At 46.1% G+C, this 14,032-nt stretch overlaps 2 protein-coding genes across 3 annotated transcripts; both read right to left on the reverse strand.

Moving 5' to 3' along the window:
* Positions 1–117: 117 nt before the first annotated feature.
* On the reverse strand, positions 118–7,400 carry LOC137614102 (suppressor of tumorigenicity 14 protein). The gene is made up of 18 exons (XM_068343632.1): positions 7,289–7,400; positions 7,038–7,162; positions 5,821–5,888; positions 5,490–5,683; positions 4,946–5,041; positions 4,616–4,835; positions 4,386–4,528; positions 4,110–4,207; positions 3,856–3,962; positions 3,579–3,712; positions 3,368–3,472; positions 3,171–3,281; positions 2,980–3,093; positions 2,752–2,871; positions 2,477–2,660; positions 2,123–2,394; positions 1,894–2,030; positions 118–1,691 (listed from the first exon to the last, which is right to left on the reverse strand). The coding sequence occupies exons 1-18, from the start codon at positions 7,353–7,355 to the stop codon at positions 1,524–1,526; spliced, it is 2,463 nt and encodes an 820-aa protein (XP_068199733.1). The 5' UTR covers positions 7,356–7,400; the 3' UTR covers positions 118–1,523.
* A 1,338-nt stretch (positions 7,401–8,738) lies between these two features.
* On the reverse strand, positions 8,739–14,015 carry tmprss7 (transmembrane serine protease 7). Of its 2 annotated transcripts, XM_068343635.1 has the most exons (17): positions 14,001–14,015; positions 13,775–13,905; positions 13,629–13,696; positions 13,323–13,516; positions 13,214–13,246; positions 12,905–13,133; positions 12,637–12,761; positions 12,189–12,301; positions 11,987–12,093; positions 11,754–11,890; positions 11,357–11,464; positions 11,142–11,249; positions 10,925–11,041; positions 9,965–10,160; positions 9,294–9,562; positions 9,068–9,204; positions 8,739–8,949 (listed from the first exon to the last, which is right to left on the reverse strand). In XM_068343635.1, exons 2-17 carry the CDS (start codon positions 13,865–13,867, stop codon positions 8,788–8,790), a joined length of 2,196 nt encoding a protein of 731 aa, XP_068199736.1. In that variant the 5' UTR covers positions 13,868–13,905; positions 14,001–14,015; the 3' UTR covers positions 8,739–8,787. The 2 variants fall into 2 exon arrangements, with proteins under 2 accessions (XP_068199736.1, XP_068199737.1); XM_068343636.1 differs by lacking the exons at positions 13,629–13,696; positions 14,001–14,015 and having other exon boundaries at positions 13,775–13,886.
* Positions 14,016–14,032: the final 17 nt, after the last annotated feature.

Below are 14,032 nucleotides of genomic sequence, written 5' to 3' on the forward strand. Positions count from 1 at the left end.
GATTCTGTAGTTTAGTAGTATCCAACTGCTCCTTTGAAACGGACAGATCACAACTTCAGATTTAATTTTCAAAGTTTTGTGGACAAACACAAACCAGGCCTGCTGTGTGGAAAATGCGTCTTTAATAAAAAAAAATGCACAGTCTGTTTACCAGACAGCAATGATGCAATCTGCAAGTTTTCTTAAATCCCATGGGTGTATTAATGTGCATCACAGACAGAATTCACGATGGTGCAGGTTGACCACTGGGGGGTGACGTGGCGTGGGTGAGGAGGGAGAGCAGGAGAACAAGGAGCGGTGGAGTCTCTCCTATAAATGTTCCTTCTGCCATAAGACCGACTCAATACTTTCAAAGTGTTTTCATGGCGCATGAAGTACTAAAAAGAGGCAACATCATGATAAATTAAATCATAGTGAAACTTCCATGCAAAGTACATGATCTCCTATTGGGGATTATTCACTTCACTACTATTGCAGAATATATTGAACATCAGACAACTCAAAGGCACATGCATACACAATAACAACCTTTAAACACACGGTGAACCGTGAACACACATATACAGTACATTGATAAATGTAGATATGGGCACAAATGTACAGTTGCATGCTTGCTGTCATTCCACATCCTTTATAGCAGTAACTCTCATGTTTGGTGGGAACACCATCAGTACTAATATCCTGTTGTTTTACTTTTTTTGAAAAAATAGAAATACATATTAAGTAATGAGTGCAAACTACGTTTCCTCCAACAGAGAGGAAAAACATTGGATCTCATTACATGCAGGTAGCATTTACCCACATATTTTAGCTCATTCAGCAAATAAAGACCACAGATTGTTACGTGGTCAGAGCCGAAGCTGAAAAATAATAGAATGTTATTATAATATTTTGCATCAGAAATTGACATTTTGTTATTTCTACAATGTATTCCAGCCATCTTCTTTGGACTCCATTACATTTGTGCAGGAATAGAAAAAAAAAAAAATCAAAGTAACTACAAGGATATTTCATTTTGTGTTGATCATGATGACCCCTTTCGACAAGTTACCGCTCCAATGATCTTTTATTGTTTCTCAGCTAATTCTTGTCTTCATTCTTTGCTAATCCTTCACCAGTGTCAAGAGAATTTTTTTTTATCTCTGAGAACAACAACATAGAAACGACAACTTTGTTGTGATCTTGTTTCCCTATGTCGGTCTATTAGTGGCATTACTCCTGAATGGAGACTGGCTATTTCATAGTCAGTTATAAACTCTTTGTAGCCGCTTTAATAACCAAGTTAAGTGATCACTTTTCTTGTCAATATGGCCACAAAGTCAATGCAATGATTTGTTTGGAAGCTGATTGGTTTGGAGCACGGATGAGGCACCTCCCAGCCCATTGGAAGGGATGCACTCCCAAAAGATGGACTGAATGTGCAGTCATGCAATTATGACAGCCGTCTGAAGGTGGACTCCAGGTCTGAGACCTTCATCCTGTGCATTGGTTGGTACTTGTGTTTATGTCGGTCAGATGCACAATCACACCTGTCCTTTAGTCTGCTGATGGATCCAGTCCGTGAACTTGACCACCTGGGTGTAGACACCAGGGCGGTTCAGCCTCGCACAGCCTTCACCCCAGCTCACGATCCCTGCCAAGAACCACCGTTTGCCTCGCTCCAGACACACTAACGGACCTCCTGAGTCACCCTGAGTGACAGATATTCAGTAAATAACATTCGTAAAGACAAAATAATACATTTACAAATATTAGCTGATAATTTTCTTGGCTCTGCATTGGACTGATTTTTTTTTTCTATGAAAAATTGCAGGTTGTTGCTTTCAGAAAATTCCTTAACTGTGTTAAGGACTATAGTAGTTATTTGAAACCAGCATTGTCCCCCGTACATACCTGACAGGCGTCAACCCCTCCCTGCAGGTTCCCAGCGCACAGCATCCTGGGAGTGACGGCGTCGTCGTACAACTTATTACAAGTGTTCCTGTTGATGATCTTTACCGAGGCCTCCTGTAAGCGGGTGGCTAGTTCACCTACAATTTAAGAAAACACATGAAAACATCTTGGGTTATTAAAATGTCTACAAAAATTTAGGGAAAAAAAAAATCTGTAAAATCTGAACCACCGTCTTCCATGAGGACGCCCCAGCCCGTGACGTAGCAGCTGGTTCCTGTGGTGAAGCTGTGTGAGGGTGCAGGAATACACACGGGCTGCACCAAGTCGTTGAAGAAGACGGGAGCGCTGAGCTCCAGAAGGGCGATATCGTAGTCGGAGGTAAACTGGTCATACTTCGGGTGGAGGAATATTTTGCGGATTGTTCTGGTGGTTGCTCCGTTGTTCCCAGCGGTCATCACACCCACTCCCATATACGCCCTCCATGCACGAGCATCCGAGTATCTGCAGACACGACGTACTGCACGTGAACCCAGTGTGTGCACAAATTGGGACGACCACGTGACTTTTCAAGGATCTTCCTCACTTGATGGCGTCCGAGTCCTGGAAGCAGTGAGCTGCGGAGACGAGCCAGCGGCTGGATGCCAGCGTGGCTCCGCAGACGTGTCCGTAGCGGTCCATCTGGAGGCTGACCTGCCACGGCCACGATCCCAACCCAGCGTCAGAGCCGCCGACGATCTTAAAGCGCTTCCTGGGCCTGGTGCCGCAGCCTGAAATTGACAGACATGTACGGACATGGGAGGATGAGAACACTATGGTCACACCTGAAGGAGTCTGAGGCATTCATGAGAGTGAATTTACCACATCGCAGCTCATCGGAGCCGTCAAAGCAGTCTTTGAATCCGTCACACTCTGGGTTAACCTTGTTGAGACATTTTCCGTTTGCGCATTTGTACGAGGATGATGAGCAGCCTTTAATATCTAGAGAGATCGAGAGACAACATGAGGTGGAGTGAAGTAACAAGCATCCAACATAGATGGAAGTACTATCAGTGTAACCCAGTGTTGTCCAGCGCTGTGAATACCCACACGCTCTGGTGCAATTGAACTCATCGCTGCGGTCTTTGCAGTCGACGACACCATCACACACTGAGGACTTTGGCAAACAGACCTTGTTGGGACACACGTGATAACATTTACCTCCTGGAAAACACAAATGATTTCATCATCGCAAATCACACAATCGCGTGAACGTGTTGCTATGGTGACAGTCTGCTCACCGCAGGCGCCCTCCTCGCTGCTGTCTGTGCAGCTGCTCTGACTCACACACTGACTGCTCTGAGGCCTGCACTGGCCGTTCCCACATAACACTTGACCTGGTCTGCAGGATGCTACGTGGTTTACACACATTTGAGATGAGTTAAGAATAAAAACTGCATGCACAACCCCTTTTTTTTTTCTTTTCTGGCTGACTTACAGCATCTTGCCTCATCCCGTCCATCTGAGCAGTCCTTCACTCCATCACACACTTTCCTTAGAGGGATACAGCGTCCGTCTCCACAACGGAACTGGCGAGGACAGGCTGGAAACAGGCATGAAGGAGACTCGCATGCACTCGCTGGAATTGCAGTACTTTCCTTCACGTTTCAGGAGGATCTGACAGACTGGAAGTATCGGATTTTACTTACTGCCCTCCGGAGAGAAGGCCCGGTAGATCAAGTAGAAGCCCCTGTGAGTGAGGGATTCATCTGAATGGAAGCGGAGGGAGAGAGGAGAAGAGAAGACTCGCTTCTTGCTGCTGCTTGAGACTGGATTACAGAGTCTAGATGCAGATGAGCACAAAACATCAGGGTTTTACTTTTAACTGAAACACTTGGGAGGTCTTGCTCGATGCGGATGAAATGCTAACCCTGACCCGTGTTTAGGGGCACCTTGGAAGCAACACATTTCGGCGTCGCAACTCACTTGACCCCTCCGATGTCCAACCAGTCTTTTTCACAGCCGTCCGATGAGGAATCCTGAATGTCCAGCATCACTATTGTCATGGAGATCAAGTATCCTGGCAACGGCGCCTGACAAAAGTAACCACAGATGACTAAAGACGTCAATCTTACAGTGGAATACAGAGTGCAAATAGTAAAAGGATGACTCACTCATTTCTACTTTTCTTATTTCAGTGTTTCCCACACACACCAACATGAATACAAGAAGTGACTCACCCGTATTGTCCAGGTGCAGTCGATGTTTGGAGGGTAATAGGAGGGGTAGTAAGGGGAGGAAATAGAGCCGTTCCAGGAGGAAATTGACCCTCCACAACCTGCAGGGGGAGATGGTGTCACAGGTTAGTGTTCAGAATACACAAAAACACCAAGGCAGCATTTCTCTACAAATAATACCCATGACTGAAACAAAAAAATACTGTCAAACGTGAATGAATATTAAAGGATGAACAAAATAGAGTTTTTCTTTTTGTGTGTTTGAGGGGGCATTAAAACCTGCTTTAGGGATGGCTTGGAAGTAAGCTTTGAACACGGCCCCGTCCCTCTGCCTGCTGAAGGAGAAGGTGACCAACATGACATTCCCAGAGGACGTCAGCTTCATGACCGGGGACGAACCGGAAACAGGAAGTCCACACCATCTGAAACAGGCAGGATGACGATATTTAAACAAGTATGAGATCATGCCAATGCTGTGATGTTGAAAAAATGTCACGAAATATCAATACCTGGCGATTATCTTGTTCTGTAGCGGAAGTAAGAAGTCATAGGCGGAGAGCTTGTGGGCTGTGCAGCTTCCTGGCGTGGCGCCGTGCAGGTTGAGGATGACCAGGCGAACCAAATGACCCGATGGCACACGGAGACGCCACTGGTAGTACGGCTTCTTGGGACTCACGAGGCTCAGGGTGCGGTTGTTGCCGTGTTTGGCATAGAGGTCAAAAGACATTGCTAGACACAAGAAGCAATGAATAATTACTAGTTCCCATCAGACAGTCACACTTCCTTCTGATTCTAGTTCTCCGTACTCAGATATTAATGACTTGTAACATAAAATAAACCTTGGAAGCCCAGCTGCCACTTCCCACCATGGATGCTGTTTGGATTCTTACTCTTGTCGGATTTTTCTTCTGATTCAAAGTCATCAGGGTCTAAACCTGAAGACACAGAGAGATCAAGTCCAGTCAACTACACACAGAGGACTGCATGTGTGTATAGAAACCACATGATTAATAACATAATAATATCAAAACATAAAAAAGTGTAAAACATGTAAAAATTATTGGTTAGTTGTTCCTAACATGAGTGTTTCTATTTGGACGACTGTGGCGCGTGTGTGAATCAAATCTTATCCTATTCATTGGTAGTTTCTGATTGTCCGTGTTAGTTTGTGTGTCGGGGGGGGGGGGGGGGGTGAAGGTATTTTAGTAAAACTAGTACTGAAATATTAAAGCTATTTTCTGATTTTTCAGGTTCTAGTGAAATCAGTGTGGGAGGTGACTCTGCTATTGGTGAACATTACTAAAATTGCAGGGGCAGACGGTGTGTGTGTGTGTATTACTGTTTCTGTGCCACATGCATGTATACAACAGTGGGATCCTCTACCCAGAAGGTGGAGCGTGTTGTCGTCTTTCTGCATGTAATACCACTGCTCGTTGCGGCTGTAGCGCAGCACCTTGTGGCCCACAGGAAGTCTGCGCTGCAGCTTCTCGGGGCTGGACTTCTGGACGGCCGCGGCAACGTCGTCCGGGGCGGAGAATTTACTCCAGTAGAAGACATTGAGCCCTTCTGCTCCTTCACTGTCACACAAAGGGTTTACAGTGTTGCTATTCTACAGGGAACATACAGCTGAGTGTGTTGCGCCCATGCGTGTTTCTATGTATGAACTGTTACACATTTCATTACATGCAGCAGACGATGGGTTGGCGGAGCGTACCTGAAGGCAGTTATCCCTGAGTGCAGGTGGTAAGAGCTCCACGGGGAGGACTCGTAGAGTTCTGAGAACTGTTTTTGCAAAAAAGACAAAAAAAAACAAACAAAAAAAAACGAGGGTTGAACACATGAACACACTCCACACACTTACAGCAGTGGTGTGACATCACAGCGGTGCAAGTGAGGTCACCTTCCCCATGTAATTATCACATGAACACACCTGGTCGAGCATGTAGCCAGAATTCAACAAAAGCATAGTTCTTCTGTGTGTGTGTTTGTGTGTGTGTGTGTGTATCAAGCTCTGCCTGTGTGTACGTTGAGTTGCACAGAGCTCCATTGTGTCTCTACCTGCTGGCGGCGTAGAGGTAGGACCCAGGGCGGTTTGGGCGGGTGGCCTCCAGTTCACCCGCCCTTTAATGAACAGATGGCCGCACAGATACTGTGACCGTTTAACAAGCATTTAACTCCCCTAACAGCTGATTAAAGCAGCATTACTGCACATTTTTTGCTCCGCTATACCAGAATGAGCTACAATGGATGTGACCTTTATCTCCAAAACCCAAATTCCCCCCTGTGATATTCTGGATGTCTTTCATCCCGCGCTGCCCTACTGCCCCGTCTCTCCCTCTCAACCCCAGCATCAAACCGAGGTACTCTTCCTCTCTGTTGTGTGCGGCGCACAGAGTGGCTGATTGTGTGAAAGCTACACAGACAATGTTTTTATTGAAGGCCTGCTCTTCCTCTCACTCTTGCTGCCTGGGTCTAGCTGGGCTCACAAATGCCGGGCTTGTCCTCAGGCCTGAAAGGGCCCTGTCCCCTGGGGGGTCTGTGGAACTCACACACACACACACACACACACACACACACACTGAGCCCAGCTCCTGTTTCAGCTTTACATTTAACACCACTGGAGAGAGATGGAGAGAAGAGAGAAAAGAGGCGTGCAAAAAAAAAAAAAAAAGCAGGGAGAAAAAGAGAGGTGGATAAAGGCAAGAAGGTGAAGTAAATGAATGCAATGCAAAGACAAAGACAACAAGAGAGGAGAATAGAGGGGGGGGGGGGAGGCAGCGGTGCAGCTTAAAAGAGACTAGTAGCCTGCTGCTGTGAACCGAGTCGGAGCAGCGACGTCCACTTCAGCCCACAGCAGGAAGGTGGAGCAGCCTTCAAGTATCATTCAGAGCGGTGGGGGGCAGTGATGGGCATGTCCTCCGTTACACTTACATAATGGTTCAAAGCCTGGGCCTGCAGGCGGAACTGAGGGGAGGTAGAGTCAGTCAGCTCTGAGGTGAAGCTCAGGTTTGGGAACTCCACGCTGCCGCCAAGAAAGAACACCGAGGAGGGAGGAGCTGCAGGAGGACGCAGAGATTCCAGACAGGTGCAGTTGAGTGAGTGGAGATGCAAGTCAAAATAAACACATCAGAAGAGTGAAGAAAAGATGACCCCCCCTGCCCCCAAAATAAGTCTGCACTCACGTGATAAGAAGTGGAGAGTCAGCACGATGGCAACAGTGAAGGGAAAGAAAGGCAGGACCCCCAACATCCATCTCCTCCAGGAGCCACAAGATGCAGCTCGCCCCCCCTTTGCCGTCTGTTCCCCCTGATCCTCGGGCTTCGTGGGGGGGCTCAGTGACTGGGTGGGCTCCTTCAGCTCCACCTCTCCCTTCAAGAAACAGGAACATGACTCAAATATCAAACCAGCTTTTTATGGTTCTTCTCAAGTTACTTCCAATTTGATTTTTGTGTGTGTGTGTGTGTGTGTGTGTGTGTGTGTGTGTGTGTGTGTGTGTGTGTGTGTGTGACCACAACAGATGTGCAAATGAAGAGAATACAGTCCATCTAGCAAAATCAATGACATCAATTTCTATGGCTGAGCAGATGCTGATTTAGAGAGAGTAACGGTGAACACCTTTGAGCTGAAAGGATCTCCTTAAAACATTTAAGGGGTTGGCACGATTCCCCTGGGGGGGGGGGGGGGGGGGCAGACAAAGCGTGGCTGGAGGAGTCTGCTTTCCCACGGCCCGTCTCTGCGGTTTCAGCACTCAATCAAGTGGCTCAGGCCGGCACTGACATTCATTAGAAAACGACCCCCACACCCCTTGAGACTGATTTTTACAATTAAGATGAGCCATGGATGAGTTGGTTTTATGGCTCCTGATTTTCATGCATCCGTTATTTTATTGCACAAAGCCCGACAGCGTCTAATAAACACACCTCCAACTCAATATAATGAATAAAACACTTATTTGCAGAATGAAAAGTTCCGTTTGGCACCGTCTTTTACGCACAGCCATGCCTTACCTCTGTAGCGCAGCAGCCCGAGTGAACATGGCCGGAGATGCAATACACCTCACAAGTTCTGTTTTTGGGGAGACTCCTCATGGCACCGTCCCGTTTAGCTCCGGAGAAGCGATATCGAACAATACCTCAGGCATAGAAACGATGGAGAGAGAGAGAGGAAACCCCCGCTGGCGCGTCCTTTGGAAAAAAAAAAAAAAAAGCGCACAAGAAATACGAACCTGAGCGATTCGGATGCTGTGCGCTTTCACCCGCCTCCCGTTTACCTGAACTGGGCGGCAGGTGTCACACGGAGCCCCAGAATGCAGTGCGGGGGACAATGGGGCCACTATGTTATGGTACAAACCGCGCAACCAGCCGTCCGGCAGATACTGAGGATAAACCTCCGCGTAAAGATTAAAGCAAAGAGGGACAAAAGGCTGTTTGACAGGAAACGCGCTCGGGATATTAACCTTAGGAGGATGGCTGCTGTGTCCTTGGATGCTCTGCAGGGGCGAACCTGCAATTTTAAAAATGTGGCATGAAACGTGTCCGATGTGCGTGCTGTGGAATGGTCATTTATGCCACATTTATGTTAATATCAGCTGACACACACACACACACACACACACACAGTACATGTTGTTGATCTTTTTATTATACGGTGCATGAAACAAAGATATTTAAACATCATTGTGTCAGCTGATATGACTGTAGATCCAGGAGGTGAACTTGTTGACCCTGCTGTAGACCCCAGGCAGGTTTGGTCTACCACAGCCCACCCCCCAGCTTACAATACCAATCAGGAACCAGCGACCATCTCCCGGTGCCTGACAGGACAGGGGACCTCCGGAATCACCCTGAAAGAAAGAAACAAACAGAAAAAAAAGGTGCAGACAATTTAGAGAAGTGTCCTTATTGCTTTATGGATGCACCCACTGGTGTAGATGTAGACGTGGCCTGCAGGCGGGAGCTCACCCTGCAGGCGTCCTGCTCTCCACTGGGGACCCCAGCACACAGCATGCGTGGCGAGACCGGTCCATAGCGCTTTTTACACTCAGTCTGGCTCAGTAGGGACACCTCTGCTTTCTGCAGGACAGAGGGCAGCACTTTGTCTGCAGGACAGGAAATGACATCATCCCTCAAGCATATCCGTTATATTTAACTGTAAAATTCACTGACATCTATGTGAGGTATCGCTCACCCTCCTCAGAGCGGTATCCCCATCCTGTCACCCAGCAGCTGTGTTTGTCGGTGACGGCGTGGGATGGGGGTGGCAGGCACACCGGCTGGACCACCGGGTGGAGGGAGGGGGGCCAGGGCTTCTTTAGCTGCAGCAGAGCGACGTCGTAGTCAAACGTGTGTGCATTAAAATACTCGTGCACCACGATCCGCTGGATGTCCGCCACGTGTTTGGCACCACCCTGTGTCAGCATGCCAAGATGTGCTCTCCAGTAACGAGGGTCAGACAGCCTGGGAGAATAGAGGGGGGGGTCAAAGGTCAATCACACTGATGGTGTAAATCATACTGTAAATCTTACTATAAATGATACTTATTAGAAGTAAAAACATGTTTTTAAATGACCTTTTGCTTTGCCATGCTTTAACATACTACCGTCTCCTGTATGCTTCGTCTTTGTCAGAATCTTTCAGTTCCTCATGCCCTTACGTGACTTCCTGTTTATCTGCTTTTACATAACCTGTGTTTAAAACATGCTATCCAATTAATTTGGGAGTACTCATCTACGGGCTTCTGGCGTTTGTTCAAATGAAACCAGTTCCTGTCAGCCTGATGCTTCCATTATTAAGTGTGTGTTTTCCGTGCCTTGGCTTATAAAACCACAATGGAATGATACTTAACAGTGAGTGATTCACCTCTCTTTGTTGAAGCAGTGTGCTGCTGAGATGAGCCAATCAGAGGAGAGGACAGACGCACCACAGTACAGGTTACCAGAGAAGTGGAGGCTGACCTGCCATGGCCACTCCCCTTCCACAGAGTTAACTCCGCCCACGATGCGTTCAGATCCTGCAGACGCATCCACCTTCTTCTCCATGGAGGGACGGCCACAGGCTGATGAGCACACAACGGCATATCATTTGTTGGCTATATTAGTGTGTGTGTGTGTGTGTGTGTGTGTGTGTGTGTGTGTGTGTGTGTGTGTGGCAGCACCAGTGTGCAGGCAGTGTATCAGTAAATGATCAAAGAAAAGACCGTCCCATCACCCCCAGACCCCGTCAGGATAGAATAACAGCCGACACAGAAAGCTATTACAGCTGGGTCAGCGGGTTTGGAGCTCGCTGCCCAGCAGATTATAAAATAATAAGTTCCTCATGGGACCACACGGCAGAGAAGGGGCCACGCAGCCAGTGCTTCAGTAGGAAATAAGTTAAGTGAGACCAAATGTGTGTGACAGTGATTTCGGTTGAGTTTAGCAGGTAGAATCCAAAAACTTTGTTCAGAGGCAAACATTTAAGGGATGGTTCAGTACATGGGGGTCAAGGATAAAATGCTGTGAACAGTGTGAGCAGCAAAATATGCTCTAGCCACCAAAAATAAGTCAATATCAAACTTTCCTGAGGGGAAATAAAGTGGTTAAATTGCTTTCTGAGAAGCCACCAGATTTCTCTGACAGAAAAAATGACTGAGAAAACAGGAGTTACTTTTGTCTGATATTCAAACAAACTGATGTTCTGAAAGAGAAAATGAGTTTCTGCCAAAGTAGTTCGGAAAGTTTGAGACTAATTAAGAATGATATAAAATCTTATTAGTTATGTTTTTCTTTTCACTGTGACTTAAAAAATATGCACAAGCAGCAGGAAATGTGGAGCGCTCACCGCAGTCTGCCTCATCGCTGCCGTCCTGACAGTCGGGAACATCATCGCACTTTGCATTTTTTTTCAGGATACAAGAGCCACTGTTGCACTGATACCTGATCGCAGAGCAGGATGATTCTGACAAAAGACAAAGAACACATTGAAATTATTGGTGGCCAATAGGTGAAAGGGCATCCATAAAACGTAAACACAAAGAAATGCAGACGTTTGTTTGTACCTTGAGTGCAGTTCAGCTCATCTCTTCCATCAGAACAGTCTTTCTCTCCATTGCAAATAAACAGAGGATGCAGGCGACTGTTGTCGCCACAGTTCTTTGTGGGCCTTGCTGTGAAAATAAGTAAAATTTTTCTTGCACATGATAAATTCTTCAGGCAAGTAAAGACCGGAGTTCCTTTAATCATCCAGAACTATGTAACCTGTAAGACAACTTACAGCAAAAGAACTCATCACTCTCATCCTGGCAGTCATCCAGCCCGTCACAGCGTCGGCTTTTCTCCACACACAGTCCTGTGGAACACAGGAAGTGGCTCTCGGGACAGGCTGAACACAGATTAACAGGGAAAGGAAGACGATAATAATGAGTTTAACTGCCTTAAATCTTTTCTAATCTATGGACCGAATAAAACGCACCAAAAAAAGCTTCTTGAGTGATTCTTTTGAAATAAAATATTAAATGTTTGACAAAAGTAGCTCTCCTCGTGATAGAGTAAGAATTTAGATACAATTAGGTCTACTTGACTAATCAACCAAACTGAAAGACAACATTTAGGATTCACTTGTGCCTCCTGGTAGCTGTAATGAGTCACACTCTGGGCCCTGCGTCCCTTACGTTGGCTAATTCTGTAGCTGCTGTATGATGCTTGAAAAGGCTGAGCAGAATTCCGTGAGGTGCAACGAAACTCCACCTCTGAGCTGCGGTCGGCGATACGAAACACTGTGTGATGTCCCACGTAGCTGCCACAGAAACTGTAGAAGGGAAGCAAACGCGGGATTTTATACATGCATGCAAAATTCTTTGCAAAACGTTTTGAGCATTTTTTTTGTGTGTCTGTGCACACATACATGATTTCATTGACCTTCCACCAGCCGTGGTCACAGCTCTTCATGTCCTTTAGTTTCAGTTCGTAGTTCTGAAACTGCAGAGCAACTCCCAATTTACTGTTAGGGGTCTGGAGTTAAAGCAGAATAATCAATCAGTGAAAATGTATTTAAGAACAAAGAATGAACCGCTGTTTCAAATCATGTATCAGTGCATTTTTTATACCTCAAACCTCCAGGTGCAGGAGCACTGTGGGGGCAAAAGACTTGGGTAGAAGGGGCTTCGGATCTGAGCCATGATGTCAGACTGTAAGTGGGTCTCAATTTGAGACAAACACTCTGTGAAAGACAGAGACAGACCTGTGACACAACCCCAAATAGCACTCCTCACAAGCCTTGGGGCTGGGACACAAATCTGAAGGCTAAGAAGATCAAAGATTAACATTCTGAACATTATTATTATTATTATTAACGTTATGAACATTATTATTTAATACATGTTTTTTTCCCCTTGTGAAACCAAAGGTAGATTTATCTTACCTGCCTCTTTTTCCCCCAGACGGACTAATCCCTTTCAAGACATTAAATCTCGGTGGATTTATATTTATGTTCTTTCATTATACATGACATCACCTATAAATACTGGCATATAAAATAATTGCAGTGTGTCATACTTTCCTCAGTAATGGCCTCAAAGTGTCCTCTGAAGCTCTTGTCCCCATTTGTCATTCTGAAGGAGAGCAGCATGACGTTGGAGGTAGACACCAAGGAGAAGGAGGTGGAGACCGGCTCACACACCCTGCAGCAAAGATACATACCATATATATGACAGTAAGAACAATCCTTTAGGAGACTGAACTACAGTGTCAAGATTTACAGATGTACTAAACAGGAAAAGCAGAAAAATAAGTCCAGAGTAATGAGTCAGGGTGTCAGACTCACCTGTACAGAATGCGCCCTCTCATGGGCAGCAGAGCATCGTACACGGTCAGGGCGTCACTAACGCAGCCGCTGGGCTCGATGAGAAAGGAGGCGACGGTCAGACGGATCAGAGAGCCGGGGACCGCGGTGAGTTTTATGTGACATCTCACACCGGCCCACGACGAGAAAACATCTAAAGGGACCCTCATTCCGGGGAAGTTGGCATAGAATTTATCTACACACTCCAAGTCTGAAAGGAGAGGGAAAGAAACTCATATCAGAACAAAATTCACAACTTTCATTATACATAATTTAAATATTGTTACATACTTGCTCCTGACGTGTAATCTGATCTCTGAACAGCTGCAGGAAGATGAAACAATCCACTGTCAGTATCAACTAACACACCTGGGATGCACTTGTCAACATACTGACACACCATTGATGAAGATAGAGTCTATATCCACTGGGAGACCCAGCAGGTAGCCCACAGAGGAGCGGTTCTTCAGGCTGGTGTGGACCGAGTCCCTGAATATGGCTCCTATACACTCTTCACACACTGCTGCGCTCTTCAGTTGAGGTACCACAAAAACCATCCAGAAATGCACCAACACACCACCTTTGTTGTTGTTACTGGGTGACAAAAACACATTTGTCATGTTAACACAGATTTTGCTGCTTAAACGCACAAATTTGATCAAAACAATCAACCTTTTGCTTCACAATGAGGACGAACAAACTCTACCTGAGGTCTGAAATGACAGCTTGCTGGTAGAGTTTGGCCACGGAGGACATCTTGTAAACATTGCTCACCTGAACCAGCATAGTTAACAAAATTTTCTCAGACGGCTTCAACAGTCATGTAGATAACAGGATTGCTTTAATACATACCACATGTTGTATTTTGTTTGCCATGGATACAAATTCATTGGACTCTTCCTGGCGGTACTCAGGGATAAACTCCATGTTGGCAACCCGAAACATTCCAGCAAAATAAGCTCCACTGCTGCTTTCCCTGCGAACTAAGAAGTTAAAAACAGCTTTACATGTTGCAGTTAAAGCTTTAGATGTATTAATTTTGTGGGACTAAAGAGTCCTCTTACATATAAAGACCCACAGCAGAGACCACATGATGACCACCACCACAAA

This window comes from Antennarius striatus, chromosome 20 (genome assembly GCF_040054535.1).
Source record: "Antennarius striatus isolate MH-2024 chromosome 20, ASM4005453v1, whole genome shotgun sequence".
Taxonomy (NCBI): Eukaryota; Metazoa; Chordata; class Actinopteri; order Lophiiformes; family Antennariidae; genus Antennarius; species Antennarius striatus.